Source organism: Podarcis liolepis, assembly GCF_965112155.1.
Source record: "Podarcis liolepis genome assembly, chromosome: 10".
NCBI lineage: Eukaryota > Metazoa > Chordata > Lepidosauria > Squamata > Lacertidae > Podarcis > Podarcis liolepis.
Genome location: NC_139562.1, coordinates 44907039 through 44928360, shown reverse-complemented (window position 1 = coordinate 44928360; position 21322 = coordinate 44907039). Strand labels below are relative to the sequence as shown.

At 43.3% G+C, this 21322-nt stretch overlaps 2 protein-coding genes and 1 long non-coding RNA gene across 4 annotated transcripts in view; 1 reads left to right on the top strand and 2 right to left on the bottom strand.

Moving 5' to 3' along the window:
* LOC310687984 overlaps positions 1–21322 on the bottom strand; it is a 159575-nt gene that overhangs the window by 12727 nt on the left and 125526 nt on the right. The window lies entirely within an intron of this gene.
* RAB3IP (RAB3A interacting protein) overlaps positions 1–21322 on the top strand; it is a 49510-nt gene that overhangs the window by 2408 nt on the left and 25780 nt on the right. The window lies entirely within an intron of this gene.
* On the bottom strand, positions 1202–18730 carry BEST3 (bestrophin 3). Of its 2 annotated transcripts, XM_083463522.1 has the most exons (10): positions 18267–18729; positions 15760–15929; positions 13705–13799; positions 12417–12650; positions 11412–11566; positions 10381–10458; positions 9237–9389; positions 4180–4260; positions 3237–3388; positions 1202–2290 (listed from the first exon to the last, which is right to left on the bottom strand). In XM_083463522.1, the coding sequence occupies exons 2-10, from the start codon at positions 15909–15911 to the stop codon at positions 1360–1362; spliced, it is 2031 nt and encodes a 676-aa protein (XP_083319648.1). In that variant the 5' UTR covers positions 15912–15929; positions 18267–18729; the 3' UTR covers positions 1202–1359. The 2 variants fall into 2 exon arrangements, with proteins under 2 accessions (XP_083319648.1, XP_083319649.1); XM_083463523.1 differs by lacking the exon at positions 4180–4260 and having other exon boundaries at positions 18267–18730.

The following is a 21322-nucleotide window of genomic DNA, read 5'->3' as shown; positions in this document are numbered from 1 at the left end:
CACCCAGCCCAGCGTCCTGTTCTACAGTGGCCAAGCAGATACCCCAATGGGAAACCCACTAGCAGGACCCAAGCGCAAGAGTTCCACCTGCTCCTGCAGTTTCCAGCAGCTGGTATTCAGAAGCAGTACTGGCTCTTAACTGTGGAAGGAGAGTGAGACCATCATGGCTAGTAGCTCTATGTGATTAAGCAACAATTAACCACGGAGGATAAGGCTAGTGTGTCAGGTGTGTGTGCAGGAGCCAGGCCCTGTGACCAATAGGATTTTGCAGGACTGGGGCCTTCCTAAGTTTGTTCTGAAGAGGCAAGGTGTGGCCACACAGGTGAGGCCGATTGGTAACTCACAGCACCTGGTGGCAAGAGCTGGGAAGGGTTATAAGGTCAGCATTTCCCTTCAGCTCTTTGCCATAGCAACATGCTTCCTGCCTTTGGCTTCTAGCTTCCTGATACTTGAACCTCGGCTTCTTGACTCCCTGCTTCTTGATCCTCAGACCCTTGACTTCTTGACTCCTGGCTTGTGGACGCCCGTTCCTGCTCCCACCCCACCATCTTGCCCCCAGTCCTGACGTCCCCTGCCGGGACTTCGATTGCCCATGAACCAGACCATGACATAGTGACTGATGGGAAGTTCTAGGAGCTTATTTCTTTTCTACCTATTAAGTAGCAAAACAGGCTAGAAATGATACGGAATGAAATGCACCAGTAAAATGTCAACCAGTTGCCAGAATGGACAGGACTCAGAGGTGGAATCTTCACCCTTCTCAAGTCACAATGTCTCAGTAATGGGCAGAAATATGCCTGCTGAATGTTGCCACTGCCTTCTTATCTGTGGCTCTTAAAGAAGCTCCAACACCAGTTGAGATACAGGCAGCCCCCTGTTTATGCAAGGGTTACGTTCCAAGGCAACACACGCATCGGTGAAATTGTGTATAACTGAAACTCATTGAAAAAAGCCTGCAAACACTCCACCCCCATTCTGCCCTTTTAGTGACATTTCAATGACATCTTTATGACGTTTCCGGGTCACTTCCGGGTTCGGTGCAATGGTTGTATACACAGTCGCACACATATTGAACGTGCATAAATGGCGCGCTTACCTGTATGGTCATCTTATTGTGTACACCCACACATACACCCCCCACCTGTATCTCATATTTACCTGTTCAGTTTGTGCTAAATTACCCAGAATAATTAAACCAAGATAGGATTAAATATTTTCAAATTGTATTATCAATATTGAGGCTTTTGCGAAGCATAATGTTGTCTGCAAGCTGTTGCCTGTCCTGAGGTGAGCTGTTAAAAAATAGATGCCCTGCGTGGCATGAGTCAGCAGCACAAGATCTTGGCGCTCTCCAATTTGTCAGAGGTGTCCTTTATTTTTCTCATTGCTACACTCAACGATATAAAGGATATCAGTTTCTCTAGCATCCACTTGTTCCGGTAAGTGGCTTATGTCAAATGTATTAGTAGCAGCAGCAGGAGAAGAAGTGGGAGTGCTCTCAGTACTTAAGCTGCCTTCTCCATGCATTGTCCCAGACTCTGTTGAAAGAGATTCAGGATTTGTCCTAGGTGCCGCATGGTGAGTAAAAACATCTGGGTATTGCCACATTTGATCATTTGGCATGGTGCTGGATGTGGTGCTTTGATGGGTGAGAGGTTCCTTTTCCTGTTTTGCACCAGTGGATGAATCCTGTTGCCTGGATCCCATATGAGGTGGTGCAATTTTTGAAGGAGATATGAGCAAATCTGTGGGAGAGCTGTGCAGCGGGGCACAGTGGGTCATCACAGGTTCTTCGGAATCAGTCTCTGACTCACTTTGATTGTCAAAATCTTCTTCTGTCAGGATGTTAATGTCCCTGTTTATTTGTGAATTCAGTCTGCCTTCATTTTCAACAACCATCTTTTCAACGACTGCTGAGTCCATTTTAGCTAGGCTTTCTTCCGCACCGGACTGGTAGCCTGTCTCCAGACCTTCATTCTTGCTGCTTTCTCTAATGACTCCAAGATCCATGCTCCCGTGCCCCCTCTCATGGCTTTTCATGCTGTTTGAGGAGAAATTTCTCCCCCTGGAGTGCATTTCTAGCAACTTGCCAATGTGATGCATTTCTTGAGAGGGGAAGAAAACAGAGTTCTCACTCGACTGCCTTTGGTAGGACCGTCTTGTTGGGGCAGGAGAGCCTTCACGGACACTCAGGAACCGTTTCACTTTTCTCAGCATCGAATGCTGCCTTCTGGGTTTATCGTTATTCCGGGGCCAGTTTTCTCCATGGAGGAACTGGCTATCAGTCAGGCTGCAAGTTGAAACATGAAAGCAGTTATTATCCCTATTTGCTAACAATGAACTCAATTCTTAGCGTGTGGATCCTTATGGGGCCCCATCCACACATGGAGGCATCATCCATGAAGAAAAGGGAGGCAACTTCTGCAACCCCCCCAGGATTTACAGAAGTACAACAAAAGCTTTGGGAGGGTAACTCTATGAGGGAAACATAAAAAAACACAGCCCAACCTCAAGGACTGCCTCTCCCCATATAAACCACCCCAGACTCTATGCTCATCATCTGAGGCCCATCTTGGTGTGCCTCCTCCATGTGAGGTCCTGAGGGTGGCAACACGAGAACAGGGCTTCTCTGTAGTGGCTCCCCATTTGTAGAATGCTCTCCCCTAGGGAGGTTCGCCTGGTGCCTTCATTATACATCTTTAGACATCAGACAAAAACGTTCTTCAACCAGGCCTCGGGCGGGTTAATATTCTGCAGGCTTTTAATATGTGTCTGTGGGAAGGGTGGGTTATTGTTCCGCTGATTTGTTTTAGTTATTTACATGTGTTTTCATCTTGTAATAAACTACAATATCTTGTCGTTTATTCTGACTAGTAGTCACCGATAGCTTCCTCTAACATGAATTTGCCTACTAGTTGTGGTGCTAAAGGTTGCCTACACTGGATAGGAGGCAATGTTCTCCAGAATACCACTTGCTGGAAGCAAGTGAGAGAGTGCTGCTGCCCTCATGTGCTTGCCTGGTGACTGGAAACAAGAGACTGCATGAGATAGCAAGAGCTCTACTGGATCAGACAAAGAGCTATGTTCTTAATAGTCTGGTATCTTCTATCAATAATTAGGTATGTCTAAGCCTGAATTCTTTTAGGACTGGGCTGTTAATGATGAAACAAACTGGGGCCACGAGGAACCATTTTGACCCTGTCTTAACTATGGTAGGAGACCGCAGACTTGCGTACCGCATTTCGATGGTGGATCCAAGGAAAGATGGAATGCAGGAGTCTGCAGCTGCTAATGTGTAGGGCGGGCGGGCAGAGGAATCATCCCAGTAAATGTCTTTTTTCATTCTGGGTAAATTCATGTGCATTTCATCAACAGCCAGAAGTGAAACCTGGAACAATGGCCGTGAATTAGAAAGCTTGCAACACAGTTTTAGGCGCAATAAACTCGGACCACAATCTAGAGAATAGAGAGAACTGCACTATTCATACCCAGAACACCCAACATGACCTTGTCATTAATTTTTCCCAAGCAGCAGTTCCTTGCACCATATGACAAAATTATATTGAAAGGTGGGCATTTCAGAAGCAATATGTGAAGTGGTTGCTGTTTGGAGTAGGGCGGATCTGCTCCCACAGGGCTTTGAACATGCATAAAAGAGCTCCCTTCTGGTAGCTTTAAGCTACAATCTGTCCAGACTAGCCAATGGCCAAAACCAGAGGAAAGTGAGACAACCTCAGAGGAGAAAACGCCACCATTGGCCAGAGTGCTTGCTAGGGTCTAGAGTACCTGCTGTAGGAAAAATGCATGCATATGAACACTAAAGAGCCATGCAGCCTGACATTTCAGATACTGCAGCAAAAAAAATATTTGGAACTCTTGATGATAGCATATTGTAGGGTAATGATGTGTTTCTTCTGTACTTTTGCCAAGAGAACAATCAGCCTCTTAGCTCCGAAATCAGTCACAGCAAAATAAATGAACATGGCAGACAGTGAAGAGCCTTCAGCAATGTGTTGAAGTGGAGTTTGCGAATAAGTGTTCAAAATATGTCTGTAGTCTAATCTGTGAAATGTGGGAGGAGGGCATCAAGCAATCTTATCCATGGCAGAAAATTTAAAAAAATTACATTGCTGCAGAGCTGAAGAAAATAATTGTCAGTGGCAGCAAGAAAAGTCACACCTGCAGATTCCTATCGATGCACCAATTTGTTTCAAAATCGTCGTCGTCTTCACCAAATGGGTTGATAAGCTGCTCAGCAACCTGTTATTAGAATTGCACGTATTTATAAGTATATCACCAAAAACTGAAATATCAAAAGATATTTATGCTACAGATTTGTACTAATGCACAGTCCCCTAGAGGGTAAGGCCAATGCTTTTGATAGGTGATTATGCAATCTCCACATTTTCCCAAGTGGATTTTGCAGCACGTGGCACCTGATCTACTGGACTGAGAAATCTGTTGGAGTAGGGGAGGTAAAGTATACAAAGAGGCTGGGTTTTCTTTGATAAATCTGACAGATTCTGCAAGTTACAAAGAGGAATGGGTAGAAGAATCCAAATCCCTCGTCAGTCGTGCTGGGGCTTAACAGACCCAATAAGTACGTGAGACGTAACCGGCTGTGTTCTTAGATAAATAAGGTATACTGTTCATAGTATCAAATTATAAATTGCAGCAGAAGTAACTTATAAAGTTCAACAAACGAACAAATTAGAAGACCCAGTGGATCAGATCATACTTTAGTCAGTTCATGCATAAGGTCCATCTGTTTAATGGTGTCTATTCCATCTGTCTGTTCGTAAAGTCCAAAAAATCCACATGAAAGGTTGTTACAGTTCCACAAAATCCTTACAGAGAGTCTACACAAGGATTTCCAGAATATTGGCCTTGTTTTGCCATCCTGGGCTTCATCAGTACTTAAAGCTCATATGTGATATTACAGGACAGTGGATCTTATGGCATAATAGTAGCTGCATGACCAATATCACCCTGAAAGCCCAGTTGCTCATGACGGCGAAAGCAGAAGATGGGTGGTTTAGGAAGGAAAGTGTTACTTCATTATGTCACTTCCTGGGCTAACATGATGAAAAGGTCTATATTGGGCCTATCTTACCATCCTGTGATGGCAGAAGTATTGGCTCAAAGGTGCAGTGGTTCCCAGCACGAACCCAGTGGATTCAAGATTAATTACGATTTTACAAACAATTATGTATCTAGATGCTACAGAAGTAGGACAATGAGACTTGCTAGACTACCTAGCTAGGCAGATATCTGTGAACAAGAAATCACATTGCAGGGCATCCTTAAATGAATGTGGAAGATATAAAGGAGAGTGACTACAAGCGGAAACATTGCGTTGGCTCATCTGCCACGGGCAATGTGGCACATGATATCACAGTCTGAAAAGAAATGCAAACCAGGACAATTAAGTGCTATTTTAGGATTCCTGGATATGAGAACTGAACAGATTAGTGACTAATCCAGGACAACAGAAAGTAGGATTAAAAGGGCCTCATGTGAGGGGGACTGTTGTCCTATACATAACAGCAATGACTGGCAGCCAGACAATGATTTCAAATAACCTGTTTTGCAAACTAACTTGTATTCGGTGCCATCAGTAGATGCAAATGTCCCTTTCATCTAAGACTTCATAGAACCTTTATTTTCAGTGAGGATAGAACTCACAGGAGGAGAATGCTTTTATTTTTATGTATCTTTGTTATTTGTAGAGGGAACCTTTGCATAATACCTTTGGAGCTGTGCTGTAACTTCTCCTTCCAGGCTGTAATGCTTTATAGTGTACATTGTTATTTATTTTTGCACTTCTCTTTGGTTAACAAATCAACATAATATTCTTTTGCGTTCTTCACATTGTCGTATCAGGCAGTAACTTGTGTTTTAACATCATTCCCGGGGCCAGCAGCATAACCGCAACAAACCTTTTGATTTAAAATGCAGCAGAGGGTGTATTCCTACTTGCGATTTCACTATGACATGGTCTGCTTTGTAGATATTGTCAGAGAGTGAGGGGAGAGTTTGACCCAGTGAGCACAGTCATACCTTGGACCTGAAACAGCTTAGTTGCTGAACGTTTTGGCTCCTGAACAATCGAAAACCGGCAGTGAGTGTTCTGAAGCCAAACATCCATCACAGCTTTCGATTGGCTGCAGGAAGCTCCTGCAACCAATCAGAAGCTGCACCTTGGTTATCAAACGTTATGGAAGTCAAATGGATTCCGTTTGACTTCCAAGGTATGACCGTACTTGCAAGAAGGACTTGTGATGTAGCTGCTTCGGGACTTTGGGAGATTGGAAGTGCTGCTACTTTTTAGTTGCATTGTGACATTAGGAAGTTCTTATGATGAAATTGGACTGGGCTGTGATTTTTTATTACTTCCCCCACACTGGGGGGAAATATTCCTGCATTGCAGGGGGTTGGACTAGGTGACTCTTGTAGCCCCTTCCAACTCTACAATTCTATGATTCTATGTCTGATTAAAATGTATAACCTGCCCCATATCTAGGATTTAAGATGTGTGAGAATTACAATATAAACATAACATACTAGGGAAACCCAGTGTGTGTGGCTGGGTAAACCCAGCCAGATGGGCGGGGTATAAATAATAAAATTATTATTACTTCATATATGCTTTGATGTTCCTAAATAGTCACCATTAGAGGATCAATTTTCTCTGGAGAAGGATAGTAGCAGAGGGTTACTGTTTTGTTGCAGCAATCAGTTTATTTGCTAATGTACAGGTTAAGCAGATATTATCGAGGCACTGAGGAAAAAGCAAGTATGTTACTCGTCCCCAGGTACGTCTTCACAACTCTGTGGGCAGGCCCATACTAGCTAACAACTCTCACCGGACTCCTGGGAGACAGGCATGCACACGAACTATTTGTTTGCACCAGTGTCTCTGTGTGCAATGGCTTCTGAAAGGGCCGTCACAGCCCTACAGATCACGGAGGCCCTGTGTATGTTCAGCATTGATTGCTCCTATTGCTCCTGGCCAGGAGTCTACTCTGGCAGGGATGCTGAGTCTGAGGCCCTCTAAATGACTCCCATTGCCTTTCATTATTGGCCATGCTGGCTGGAGCTGATGGGAGTTGGAGACTAACATCAGGGAGTTGCGCACATTCCCCACCCCTGTGCAGTGGCAAGGTTTCATCTGATACAGTGGCTGTACCCTTTCGGGGAGTCATGAGCTTTTCCACAGCCATGTATGCTTTTGTCTTTCCAAGGATGGTCTATTGCAATGAGGTGTACTTGGCATTATGGAGCTCTGGTAAGAGTGGGGAGATGCATATACAGCAGTACCTAGGTTCCCAAATGCCTTAGTTCCCAAACACCGAAAACCCAGAAGTAAGTGTTCCGGTTTTTGAACATTTTTTGGAAGCTGAACGTCCAATTTGGCTGTTGGCTATTGCTTCCAGGGCTCCTGCACCAATCAGAAGCCATGCCTTGGTTTCTGAATATTTCGGAAATCGAACGGAATTCTGGAAGGGATTACGTTTGAGAACCAAGGTACCACTGCATTTGGCGCTTTTGTTTTTGCTGTTTATTTTGCGTTTTTGTTTTTGAGGATTTTTTGGTTAAATTGTTTTTGTGACTGTGTGGAACCCAGTTCAGCTACTAATTGATTGATTGTATGACTGCGGAAATGGATAAAAGCCCCCCCATCCAAACAATGGCTATCATCAGTGCAAGTAAGAGATACTTTTTATTTTATTTTTATCATCTACAATACTGTTTTATTTATTTTTTAGTACAGTACATTGATTATTGCTTTCATTTTATGGATCAATGGGCTTGTTAGGTAGTAAAATTCATGTTAAATTGCTGTTTTAGGGGTTGTTTTTAAAAGTCTGGAACGGATTAATCTGTTTTGCATTACTTTCTATGGGAAAGCATGCTTTGGTTTTGGAACGGACTTCCGGAATGGATTAAGTTTGAGAACAAAGTTACCACTGTACATTGTAGGACAATGATTGGAGAGCAACTTCCCTCTTCATCTGTGACATCCACTATGGTAGAAGCAGGAAGCTCTGGCTACTCATATCTCTCTGTCTCTGTCTCTGCCTCTTTCTCTGTCTATGTACTATTTTGTTTTTACCTTGTAAGCACCATTGAGTGGGCTACTGCCCTTAAAAGCAGCCTTAAAGCCCTCCCCCCACCTCATTACTACAGTTGATGAAGTGGTCTGTGAAATCCAAGGCTGGCAGATTCCTCTATACACCACGTACATAGGCTTCTCAGTGGGATTTCAAGAGACAGAATAACACTTGCAGCAATTTATAGTAGGCTATGTATAAAACTGCCAAAACCTGCATTGCTGATAGTGGGGCTGTTTGCATAGTTGAGCTACAAGCTACACATTGGTGTGGGCAGGATGCTGTGCATAATACTTGGAGTTTGCAAGAAGCCTCTAATCCAGAAATGCTGCTCGCAGTGTCATCGTAAATACCAAACCTTCAGCAGTGCGAATGTGTTCAGATCATTATAAGAAACATAGCACATTGGATAGCTATATATTTTTGGTATTACCTAAATCCAGTGCTTCCCCCCCCTAAAAAAGTGTTTAGGGGTACTCTCATTTTCCTACTCATATTGAAATACTGCTCCTCAATGAGGCCCAACTTAGATTCACAAAATGTTTTGGGGTATGTGTACCCCTGCGTCCCCCCCAGAAAAAAGCACTGCCTAAATCACTATGTGATGCTGTATGCTGAATAATTGCTAAGTGTCCCTCTCTATCCCCTTTACTTTGTAATTGCGTCTATTCAGATTGCAAGCCTGAGAAGCATAGCGGTGTGCTTTTAAGCTTTATAGAATATTTTTTAAATAGAAAAAAGCAGTCTGATTATCATTGTTACTTTATCTTAGCCTAGCTTGGACTATGAGACATGGATGTCAGATATGATGCTGTTGGCTGAGCTTCATGAAGCTCACAGTGGGCTGTGTCCAGTGGTGACCTTGTGTGACTACAATGGGCTTCTATCTGAGTGACAGGACAGACTTTCCAGAGCAGATTTTCCAGAGCAGATTTGCAAGGGAATGGGAGAGGGGAATGGGGGAGGGGGAGGGAAAGAGAGGAGCAATAAAAGTATAGATAGCTTTTTAAAGGGGCCCTTTACTTCCATTGACTTGGCTGGAAGAAATCTTACTCACTGAATCTGAACAAAAAAATCACAAGAAAATTCCGAACACGCTGGAAATCTATAGTAGCAATTTACCTTTAGCCATCCTGCATAGAAGAAAAACTGTAACAATGTGAAGATAGGAATGTAAAGATCTAAATCATGACCTGGATAGTTTTGTTCAGGGTCCAAAAACTGACGTCCTATCAGGCACGTGAAGAAGAAGGTGTAGACAGCAAGTGTTACAACCTGAAATGAATTAAGGCCACATTAAGATACTGCTATGGATATAATAAGGTAAAGGTAAAAGGTAAAGGACTCCTGGATGGTTAAGTCCAGTCAAAGGCGACTATGGAGTGCAGCGTTCATCTCGCTTTCAGGCCGAGGGAGCTGGCGTTTGTCCACAGAGAGCTTTCTGGGTCACGTGGCCAGCATGACTAAGCTGCTTCTGGCGCAACAGAACACCATGACGGAAGTTAGAGCGCATAGAAATGCTGTTTACCTTCCTACTGCAGTGGTACCTATTTATCTACTTGCACTGCTTTCGAACTGCTAGGTTGGCAGGAGCTGGAACAGAGCAACAGGAGCTCACCCTGTCGCATGGATTTGAACCGCCAACTTTCAAATCAGCAAGCCCAAGAGGCTCAGTGGTTTAGACCACAGCACCACCTGCGTCCCTATTACGGATATTATTACTGTATAAGAAGTGTGCCATATCTATCTATCTATCTATCTATCTATCTATCTATCTATCTATCTATCTCTATCTCTAGACCTACACAGTGAACGTGCAAAGTTCTGTTGGCCACCTACAGTGCAATACATTCTCATGCAAGATGATACAAATGTGACATGGCAGAGGGAGAGCAGCTCCAAGTTGGGCTGTTAGGTTTGGTCTTTATTGAGTCTCCAATTCCACCTCAGCCCTAAGAAGTGAATAAACCGGGATGGGGAACCTGAGGCCCTTCTGAGGACTCCAACTACCACCATCCTTGGCTATTGGCCAATCTGGCTGGGGCTTCTGGGAGTTGGAGTCCAGCAACGTCTAGAAGGCCACAGGATCCCCATTCATGGAATCAACTATTTGTGAAAGCAGGAGGAGGTGGAGGGAGAAACACAAACCTTTCAGGCTTTGAATATACACTACATTTAAGTTTAAACTTTTCAGCATCCCAAGATCCATCTCTATCCACCATTCAACATTGTTTCTATATATTGACAAAAGGTTTCACTTAGATACCTGTGTGTACACTAGGGGAATTCCAACCCAGTCATAACCAAATAGCAGGCTACACCATGATCGATAACGATTCATCTCCTAAGTGGAAAACAAACAAACACGAACACAAAGTTGATGTGGTCACTGAAGAGAATGTGACTTCATTCTTATTATTATTAGCATGGTGGAGCTTGGTAGTAATAGTGATGTAACAGGCTGCAATTGGTTTAACTGATGTGATGTCACAGCGTAGCAGAGCAGGATTGGTTTAGGCAGTGGATTGCATAGGGGGATGGCAGATCTTAGAGCTAGAACCCTAAGGCTGGAACCTTAAAGCCAAATAGTAACATTTCATGAAATTGACAGTGCAATCTATACATGTCTACTCAGAAGTAAGTCCCCTTGAATTCAATGAGGCTTGCTCCATCCAGGTATCTGTGGATAGGATTGCAGCCTGAACTATGCAATTATATCCTGGATTTTTCAGTTGAACTTTAAATCATATCATTGCTACAGGCAAGAGGAGGTCACTTGTGTATGACAGGAGACAATATAACACTGTATTTTTGGAACACACCTTTCATGTTTCCTGGGACCAGGAACAGCAATTTTAATGTCTTACAAAGTCCTAGAATGACACTACTACGAGGGCATTGTGGGAAATTTAAATGGCGGCTCCCAGACCCAATTGCCTAGTACTGCTGTTAGGTAAGCCAGAGGAGACTTGCCAGCATAGGAGGGGAATCACTAGTGGGCACTTTGTCTGCCCCACACTCAAGCCTGACAGCAGCCCTGCAACAGGCTACAAATGCAATGAAAATAAGGCATTCGAAATGCGAACCAATGGAAGTGTAGGATGTGAAGATGCCTTGCCTGGGGTGTCATCTGATCTAGGGCTGGCCCTAGTGTACTGTAGTGTAGGATGAAACCCAGTCACTATGATATAATGGAATGGAAAGAGACAGGACTATGGTTTATATACGTAAAACAGGCATGTATAAGAAAGAGCACATCTCACCCCCTATGGCGTTAAGCTGTGTTGGCTTACTTACGATCAAAAGGGTCTGCAAGTCTACACTGTCTCTGATCCTTCCGTCCTGTCGCGCTTTCGCTGCCAAATTTCCAAACCAGACAAAGGGGACCCAGTATTTAAGGTGGGGAGATTTAAGTTCATCAAATATTTTCCTTTCCTCTGGTGTCATAAAACCTGTTTATAAAGAAATAGAGTTGGCTTTGGATCTCCTATATATGTTCAGAAAGCGCATCCTCTGAAGCACGTGACCAAACAACCTTACTCATTTCTGCTTGTACTCATCTATTATTAAAAGGATGACCATAAACCCCTTCGTACAATCAAACGTTATGTCTAAAACAAGGGTGACGAATCGGCTCTTGGAGCAGTTTTATATGACGTTCAATGGCCCAACCAAACTGTATCCAAGGTGTACTTAAAAAAACCAAAAACTGTCAGTTTCACCTGAAAGAAAGAGAAGCAACAGCTCATGCTGTGTACTGCATATATATGGTGGTCCCAAGCCACCTTTGGGGTTGGTCTGGAGGCAGCCGTTGCTGCAGAATGTGGAGGATAGCAGAGACATGCGGTGAATTTTTTTGTAGGGGAACAGTTAGAGCCAGAGATATCGGCTTCTGAGGACAATTTTTTTTGGGGGGGGGTTGTTGTGTGTGTGAGCGTCACGCCTTCCCCCCAAAACTGGGCAGAAGCTCCCTTGGCTTTGGGAAGGAGGTGCCTGGGCTTCTACCATTTTGAATCTACCATTTTGAATCTAAGCTCTTAAAACTGCACCTGCTTGTGGAATCCCATTTCCTATAATGCTACATTTAGCATGATTGCCATGGTTCATGCATCACCCTAAGTACTTACTAACTGGAAAGGCAACTCCCAGGATAAGGACGGAAGTGATGCTTCTCTTTCTGATGATGTGGCCCTGTGCCTTGTCTATATATATGCTTTTGATACGTCAAAAGATTCTGCCCCTGCTCAGTTATGACCACATGTGACATGGCTGAGATGGAGAAGAAAAGAAATGGACAAATACCTCCTTCTACCACGTGGTCCATTGTTGGAAATCGCTTATAGACAGCTGTGCTCACTGAACGGAAGATGAGGACGGACGTTAAATTCACGTAACGTATTAGAGTTCTTCTGAGCAAGCGGCCGTGCTCGTCTCTCCCCTGGATAGTACTGGAGATCAATAACATAAGTCTGTCTGGCCACGGCAGATTTACAAACTGGTTCCACCAACGGTTCACCACCAAAGTAACATAGAAGCCTGGAGATTTTGAAAGATCCCGATTCACATTCGTTGCTGCAAATCATCACATAGCTCTGGCTCTTCTAAAAAATGTGCACCTAGGCTTACAACAACTCCGTCATGGAAAGGGCTGGGGCCTATAACTCAGTAGTGGGGAACCTGTGGCTCTCCAGTTGCTTCTGGACTCCCACCCATCCTAGTCAGGAAGCACAATGGTTAGGGCTGATGGGAATTGCAGTCTAGTAACATCTGGAGGCAGGGGTGCCAACTTGAACAAAATATGGGGGGGGGGAAGAAGCCCTGCCATGCATAATTGATCACAAGATGTGGCACACACACACCATTTGAATGGCAATGTCCATCAACTTTAGGGGGGGGCGGGCCCTTCAAATATTTTATTGGGATTGAAAGCACCTCGACCCCTAGGAGTTGGCTCCTATGTGTGGAGGGCCAAAGGAGGTTTTCCACCACTGCTGTAGCTCTTTTGTGAAGTCAGATTTCTTGACTGGGGTATTCAACAGGAAAATATCACGACAGAGCAGCAAGTGCATTCCTACTCCCACGCCACAATTCAAGGTGCACAGCACCCAAGACCAGCCATATTATTTTGGGCACAGAGGCAGAAAATTCCACAAGAACTTCCCCTCCTTCTCCTCCCAAGCAGTAAAAATACAATCCTAATAATTTAAATAACAACTCACTGCCTTTTCATGATACCCTAAAGCAACTGCCTGGAGCGGATGCTACACTCTGCCAGCCCTGGTAAATGGGGAGAAACTAGTGCTAGCATGTCTCCCATCCTCAGACTGGTACTGACATTGTGATCGTACCAGCATCAGAGCAGCTTGTGAACTAAGCTGCCTACTGGCTGTACAACCCTGGTGCATATGATGTGCAGTTAATATTGTTAAACAATTTGGGAGTAAGAAATCTGGGCCAATCTACCATGACTCACCCAGAGATCTATCCAGTAGATCCCAAACGTCTTCCTGCTCATCCCTGCTTCAAGGTTAGTGGTGAAGTCCTAAACGAAGTCATGGTAATTATGGGATATATATATGTATATACTCACCAAGCACAAAAGTAACTGGGATTTGTTCTGCATATTTGTCACAATAAATGGCCAGTTTTTCAAAGTATCGTTTCTGGCTACCAGTAAGAAAAAATCTGCAAGGACAAAAGAAAAGGGGGGGGGGAGAAAGATATTAGTTTTTCAAATTAGTTTTGTATAAAGAGCAGGTTAATTCCCTCTTAAGAATATAATATGGGCAAGCAGGAATACTAGTATTAATAGTAATTTACTGCATAGGAGGTGATAAGGAAGCTCGTCTGTGTGTTTCACAATTATGACAAAAGCCACTGCTCCGAGACTGACAAGTGAATGGAAAAATCTCAGATATGCAGAATGAAATGCATTATACAACTATTATTCCGGGCATATAACTCATTGGGGCATGCTTCTCAGCAGACATGTATAGGCTTGTCCCTGCTTAGCAACGTGGGTGAAAATGAGAAATATTCAGTGCATTATGACAATATTTCTATAACAACACAATTCCGTATAACGGTAATAATACAGCCCATTAAAAATAGAGATCTGATTATATAATCCGTGGTGGGAAAGGGGGAATCATTCAAACAATGGCCATAACAGCTTATGCAGGTTGTGAATCTTGGAGGTTGTGAAAGATGCAAACTCTAAATCCATATCAGCACCCAGATCAAACTATGCAGATTGCATCTAAACGACTCTCATTAATATTCAGGACATTCCCCAAAAGATCTATAACAAGACAAAGTTGGCTAGATTGCACCCCCCTTTTTATAAAACAGTTTTACACCACCTTTCATTCCTAACTAGGGCCCCCTGTAGGAGTGAACAAGAAGACGATAACAAAATTAAAATTCAACAACAAAATTAAAACAGAAAATTACAGATCAAACAAGAGCACAATAAATAAAAAACCATTGCAAGCATGCAGCATTATAAAACATTTTTGCTGCCTGTCTAACTGTCATCAGAGATGGGGCCAGTCTAATGTCCCTGGAGAAGCTGTCATGTGATCCAACTCTGAAGAAACCCAAAGCTCTGGCCAAGGACACCTTAGGAAGCAACCCACACTCAAAGCTCTACTTGCAGAAATTTGATAGGAAAAACCATCGCAAGACATAAATGGGTCTGTTTTTGCTAGAATATATTACTAACTGTGGGGGAGGGGAAACTATAGCTCTCCTATTGACATATTATTATAATTGAGTATTTGTCTTCATAAAGGGATGTAGCTTTGTTTTGCTGTTGAATATCAGAGACTTTTCCATTTCATTGTCAGTCGGTGTAGGAGTGACTCCCAAGATAACTGCAAGGCAATCAGCTTCCTTATTGGAACAGGAGGCATGGGGGCTGCACAAGAGATCCTGGACCATGTATGCTCTTGCTGAAGCCAAGCGGGTCTGAGTCTGGTCAGTGCCTGGATGGGTAGACCCTGGGAAACCTCTTGTGCGCTGTCTCGGGTTCCATGAGAAAAGTAGGATATACATTTAAGAAGATTAAATAGTGATATTGCATAGCTCCTTCAGTAGAGCTTGTGCAGGAGAACATCCTAGTGGATTGTGTCCCACATAGTCATGTTTCTTCAAGTCTTTGAGTACCAATCTTTATGTGGCCTAGATAGCACCATCCTTCTACAAGAAGATACAAGCAGACCTGGGGGAAATTCAGGTTTGGAGAAGTAAATAAATTACTTGTGGAGGAGAACGAACCCATGTATTTGCGGCGGGGGAATAGTTCAGGCCACAGATCACTTGAGTGCTGGTGAGGGGGATGGGAGCCATAAAACTGGGAGGTGTGGCTAATCTTTCACCCTCCAGATGTTGCTTGATGACAACTCCCATCATCCTTCAGCGTGGTTGGCCATGTTGGCTTGAGCTGATAGGACTCCCAACAACATTTGGAGGGCTACACATCCCTGGAACAGAGTATCCTGAGAAAGGGCAGGATTGGCTACAACTGCATCCTGAACAGAAAACAACATACTGAAACGTTTTGTTGCAGATCCCTCCATCATTATCCAAGGAAAGATTGCAATACAAAGTTTTTCACGAGGTGGGGGAAAAAAAACTCCAGTACCTGTATAATAGACTTATTGCCGTGTAGAGAAAAGCAAAGAGCAAAAATTCTCTGTAAAGCAGTTTGTAGATGCTTCCTTTCCACTTGAGAAGCAATCTGTGGAACCCAAAGAAGGTGGCATTTGCTACTTTACTAGAGTATGTGACTGTCATCGCCTCTGCTGGTTGCTCCTGGGAAAATGGAAAGACAAAACACAACAGGTAACCCGTATAATTTTTATTTATTTATTTGCGTATTGATAATCCACACTTTCATTAAAAAATATACACCAAGGCGGTATACTACATATAAGAATGCAATCAGAAAAAACATCCATAAAAATGCTATTATAAGATCGAGAAAGCATCATTGGTTAAAAAAGGGGTCTGAAAGAAGAGAGGAGTGGGTCCCACCAAACCTCTACTGGCAAGGTGTTCCACAGGCCACACTAATGCCTCCTTCCACTCCCTAGTGAAGGACAATTGAAACTCAGGGGTGTGGGGGACTACCACACTTGCCCCATCGGAAGATCTCAGTACATGTGGTAGCGTTGAAGGGATCAGATGATTATTAAAGTAATCTGGGCCTAAGCTGACTAGGGTTTTGTGAATTAACACAAGCACCTTGAACCTGCTTGGGTAGCAAATCAGCGACCAGCGCATCTCTCTCAGCAGAGTTACTGAGCGGAGTAACTTGTTGCCAGTAAGCCACTCCTGTGAACAGTCTGGCAGCTGCATTTTGCCCTAGTTGAAACTTTTAGAAGGGATACAGGGGCAGACCCACGTAAAGTGTGTTACAGTAATGAAGCTTTGAGGTTACCAGTGCCTGGGCCATTGTGGTCAGGCTTCTGTGGTCCATAAATAGTTGCAGCTGGCATACCAGCAGGAACTGGTAAAAAGCACTCCTGGTCATGGAGGTCACTTGGCCTCTGGTGACAGAGGTGGCTAAGGTGTACCCACAGACTGCGTCCCTGCTCCTTCAGAGAAAGTGCAACCCCACCCAGAACAGGAAATCCAGCTGTCTGCTGGATCTGGGAACTACTCATCCACCAGGCCCCTCTTTCCAGGATTTAAGCTCAGGTTTTTTTACGTAGAATATCAACTTGGACATACAGCATCACAGCAGCCACCACAAGGAACAGTGTTACCAGAGTATTCACAGCATGTACAATCCGGATGCCTGCTGTGATTTCCACAGACATAGCCTACATTTTCCCAAGCTACGTAGCTCCAAGGGATAACAATATGCTGTAAATTATGAATTCTGTAAGAGACACCGGATCCTGCAATTGTGTGGCAACCCTGCTAATAGACAAAATATATTCTACGTAACTCAAGCTGTTATAATGCCAATCTAACATGTCATTAGCAATGACGCTGCAACGAGCATAGAAATACCAATAGACCCTCTGGACTTTTACCGGGGTTTCAACATGCTGCTCAGAAGGCAGCTTTCCATCCACCGGGTAGACTCAGCAGTAGGAGATGTGTTTCCCAACTAAGGCAAATGTTCCATTAGTGCAGGGGTGGCCAACTCTCAAGAGACTGCCATCTACACACAGAGTTAAAAACTGGCAGTTTCTTGGGGTTCAGGTCAAAGTTGTTGAGCTTTTTTTAGGGGAGCCACAGTTGTGCAGCTTCTTTGGGGTCATCTACCAGTGGTCTACCACAGACGTCCACGATCTACCTGTTGGACATTCCTGCATTAGTGGAATCTCTAGCTGAAACATTTTCAAAGCACTGATTAAGCCGGTTGGGATCTAAAGTAGCAAAAGGCAGTAGTTGCAATGCTATTGGCAGTATGCATTGGCCGTGTTTAAGAAACCACCTAACAAAGACATGAGCTTCAATCTGGCTTTACTGAAAATGGTGGAATTTAGGCTGTAATCCCCTAAACACTTAACCTGGGAGCAAGCCCCACAAAATTCAAGGGGATTTACTTGCATGCAGACTTGCATGGTTTTATTAGCCACACATAATGGATAATGGGATTGTACATTAGCCTCCAAACCATATTATTTATTCAATTTATAACTCAAACCTTTCAAAAAAATAAAAAAATAATAATAGATTTTTTAAACTCATATTGGAAAGGAGTATTACTTCCACCTCTATTCATCATTTCCCCTTTGAGGCCCTTCCATGACACCCTCCCAAGTAATGAGCTCATATAAATTGATCACGCAAGCTTTTAAAAAAAGTATTAAATAATCACAGACAGACAATAATCTCCCCATCGTGAAAAGCAACCACCGAATGCCTCTACAGTCAGTACTTTTAATGCAACTATAAATAACTGCTGTGGGTTTTGTGTGTGTTGTACAGTAACTGTGTATCCTAGAATTGCAAGTGTAAATAAAACACCGTAAGAACGTCAATCACATGCAGGCACAGAAAGGCTATAGCATGACTGGTCGAGGTAAATGGGGCTTTGCTGCATGTTTAAAAATCCCCCCCCCAAATATTTGTTCAAGTGTTAACTTAGGTTAACTCAAGCACGGAGGGATATCAAAATAAAAATCGACTAACCTGCTCTCCTGATGAGATCACTCAAACACGGAGATGATGATCTGAGGCCTTCTGCGCTCCCCAAGCGTGGGAGCGTTCAGGTCACTTTGTTTCCCTCTCCACCTTAGGCACACAGCCTATCAGGGCTTTAATTGCTCCCTGGAGTCCTCACCATAGCGGACTGACAAGCACAGGGGTTAACGTGTCTTTCCACTTCTGGAAGCCTGTTTTTGCCAAGTTCTCTACTGCTGTCAGCTACAACAGGGAACAAACGCAAGCAGCAGCAGCTGCTGATCTGGCTCTTTTCTAATCTATAATTATCACTCCACTTGTTATCCAAAGGAGGACCCCCTTTGGTCTGAATGCAGAAGCAACCGTGGGCATGATTTGCCATGATGTTTTTTCAGCTTGGATTCCCGCCCCCCCCCCTTTTCTGCCATCTGCCTAGTGCAGAAGAAGTAAAGAACCACTTCAAAAAACAGGAGCCTGCTTCTTTTAAAGTGCTACAGAGCAACCTGTGTCAAAAACAAATGAGACCCCCCCCTTTTTGGGGTTGCAACCCTTAACTGCTCTGCAAAGTTCAAAAACTTGTGCAATTTGGTGAAGGGGAATTGGATCAATAAATAGGTATTGCTTTGCCTGCTTTATTTTTTCTGAAGGCAATCTGTCTGTGCCTGTCTCCAGTGCTTGCTGAGATCAGGAGAAAATACATTACAAAAATAATGTGATTAATCTGAAGACTGTATAATAGGAAGCTGGGTGAGGTCTGGGATTCTGGGCTTTAAAAAAATCCTAAATCCTGTTAACAGAAAATAGCAAAAACAAAAAACCAAAACCCCAAAAAAGTCAATTAGAATAAATTATGCACATTGAACATGTCATTTTTGTGCGTGTTTTCTGTAACCTGACTCATGATGTGAATATGCTTTGTTTTGGTGGCCCAGGGTTCCTGGTGGAAGAATTAGGAATTCTGTGATGCATTTTCTCTCTCCTCCAAAGCCTACAAGATGAGGAAGGTTAGGGGTCTGACTGGTGGGGCAGGAGGCTTGCTCATTCCTTGGAAACGAGTGGAACTAGTGAGAAGTAGTGGCTCAGGGAATTTATTTGGGGCTTGAAGGGACCAATGTCTGGAATGCAGAGTAGAATTAGTTAACATAAATAATATGACATGGTAAATATGCGAGATGAATGAATCAGGACTTAAGTCTGACATGTGATGAAATGGTTGCATTATTGACCGAGTTTTTTAGGCTTTGCTAGTGACATTGTTCTTGACTATTTTTCCAGTACTCAGAGATACCGTAGTTTATTCTGATATATCAATTCAGTAGTTCATTCAGGTTTTCCACTTAATAAACATATAGGCCATCAGCAAGAGCTAGGGATGGATGAATCTGCCAATTTGCCCCGTTTCTTATTTTCCTACTCCTAGATTCAGTTCTCCACATTTTTGCAGTACTATCCAATTAAAAAACCCCAAAACTTAATGAAAATTCACCAGCATTTCAGTGTGTATGTCCCCTGATGAGAAAATTGTTGTATGCACCTAAACACGTTACAGGCAATTTCCTTTAATATATGCATATTTGTATAGTAGTTTCACTAATACATGCATTTCTTTCTCCATATTCACTTTCTCCACGTTCATGCATTTTTGTACACATTGTTGCATGGCAGAACTACATCAAGTGTGAATTTCAAAGGCTAGCTGGGTTTCAGTCTGAGTGTTGGTTCAAGAAATGCGAAACAGGTAGTTTCTCATTGATCATGCAAACAAAACTGAATTTCACCTCTATCCCAAGTAAGAACCTTTGTACAGTCATACCTTGGAAGTCGAACAGAATGTGTTCCGGAAGTTCGTTTGACTTCCAAAACGTTTGGAAACCAAAGCGCAGGAAGCTCCTGCAGCCAATCAGAAGCCGCGGAAGCCCTGTCAGACATTCGGCTTCCAAAAGTAGTTCGCAAACCAGAACACTCATGTGTTTGTGTTTGGGAGCCAAAACGTTCGAGAACAAGGCTGTTCGAAAACCAAGGTACGACTGTACTCTGGCATTTCAGTCTGTGTGAGCGATCTCGTGTGTGTAGATCGGCTGTGTACAAAGGACTGCTATAGAGGGGACAATTGTACCTTGCACTCAGGGGTGGAGAACCTATGGTCCTCCAGTTCTTATTGGACTACAACTCCCATCATCCATGGTCACCGTCTATGCTGACGGGCGTTGAAATCCAGTAGCATTTGGTGTGCAACAAGTTCTCCAAACCTGCCTTGTTTAGTACCTGGAATGAATTTGCAAATCTCCACTCTGCACTGACAGTAGCTGTTAGGAGGGAAGAATAGGGAATCAAGATGCTCCATCTTTGCCAGCCATCAAGAGATCAGCACTTTTACAACTGCTAGCACTGCTGACATTTTAGATGCTAATGGGTATTCAGTGAGTGCAGCAGTAGGTACCCCGATCCTCTGCTGGATTGGGGCCATGGCCTTTTTGCTCAGGGGCACCAGCTGCTTGCTCAGTTCTTGGCAGTGTCTAGGAAAACACTGGCTGCAAGAGCAGGCATTTCCCTTCCCAGACAGAACAAAAGCCTGCCAGAAATGTGTGAGCACATGGGGAGAGGATTTACTTAGATGTATATGTGTTTAGGATCCTATCCAGACATTGTTATCAACCACTTATTCCAGTAGTTCGTTGACACTGCAGTACTTCAGGTATGCTGCGAACATTCAAACTACAATCTTAAAACTGACTTTTAGAGAATCTGCACCATATACCTTAGTAGAGTTTATTATTTCTGAGTAAATATACACAGGATTGAACTGTAAATTTCCAAGAATTATACTACTCTCATACTGATATAAATATAAAAATATAAATAAACACAGCCACAGCAATATTTGAGTTTTAACAAGTCTTGAGAATAAGGGAGTTTTTCTATCTTGGGTTGATTTCTAAGTGAAGTCTTACGTCAAAGGAAGCTCTAGTCTGCAATTCTGAATGCACTAATGTCCTTTCAGTGCCATGTAAATTTCTTTTTATTTTCTAACACCGCTTAAATTTTTATTATGTTGTGATTTAGTT

What these genes read in the sequence shown, in the direction of transcription:
- BEST3 (XM_083463522.1), bottom strand. Translation starts at nt 15,911, where the DNA reads ATGACAGTCACATACTCTAGTAAAGTAGCAAATGCCACCTTCTTTGGG. An exon ending in GCATCGATAGGAATCTGCAG is followed by an intron (nt 3,389 to 4,179) that starts GTGTGACTTTTC and finishes CCATTGTTCCAG; the next exon opens with GTTTCACTTCTGGCTGTTGA. An exon ending in GGATCCACCATCGAAATGCG is followed by an intron (nt 2,291 to 3,236) that starts GTACGCAAGTCT and finishes TTCAACTTGCAG; the next exon opens with CCTGACTGATAGCCAGTTCC.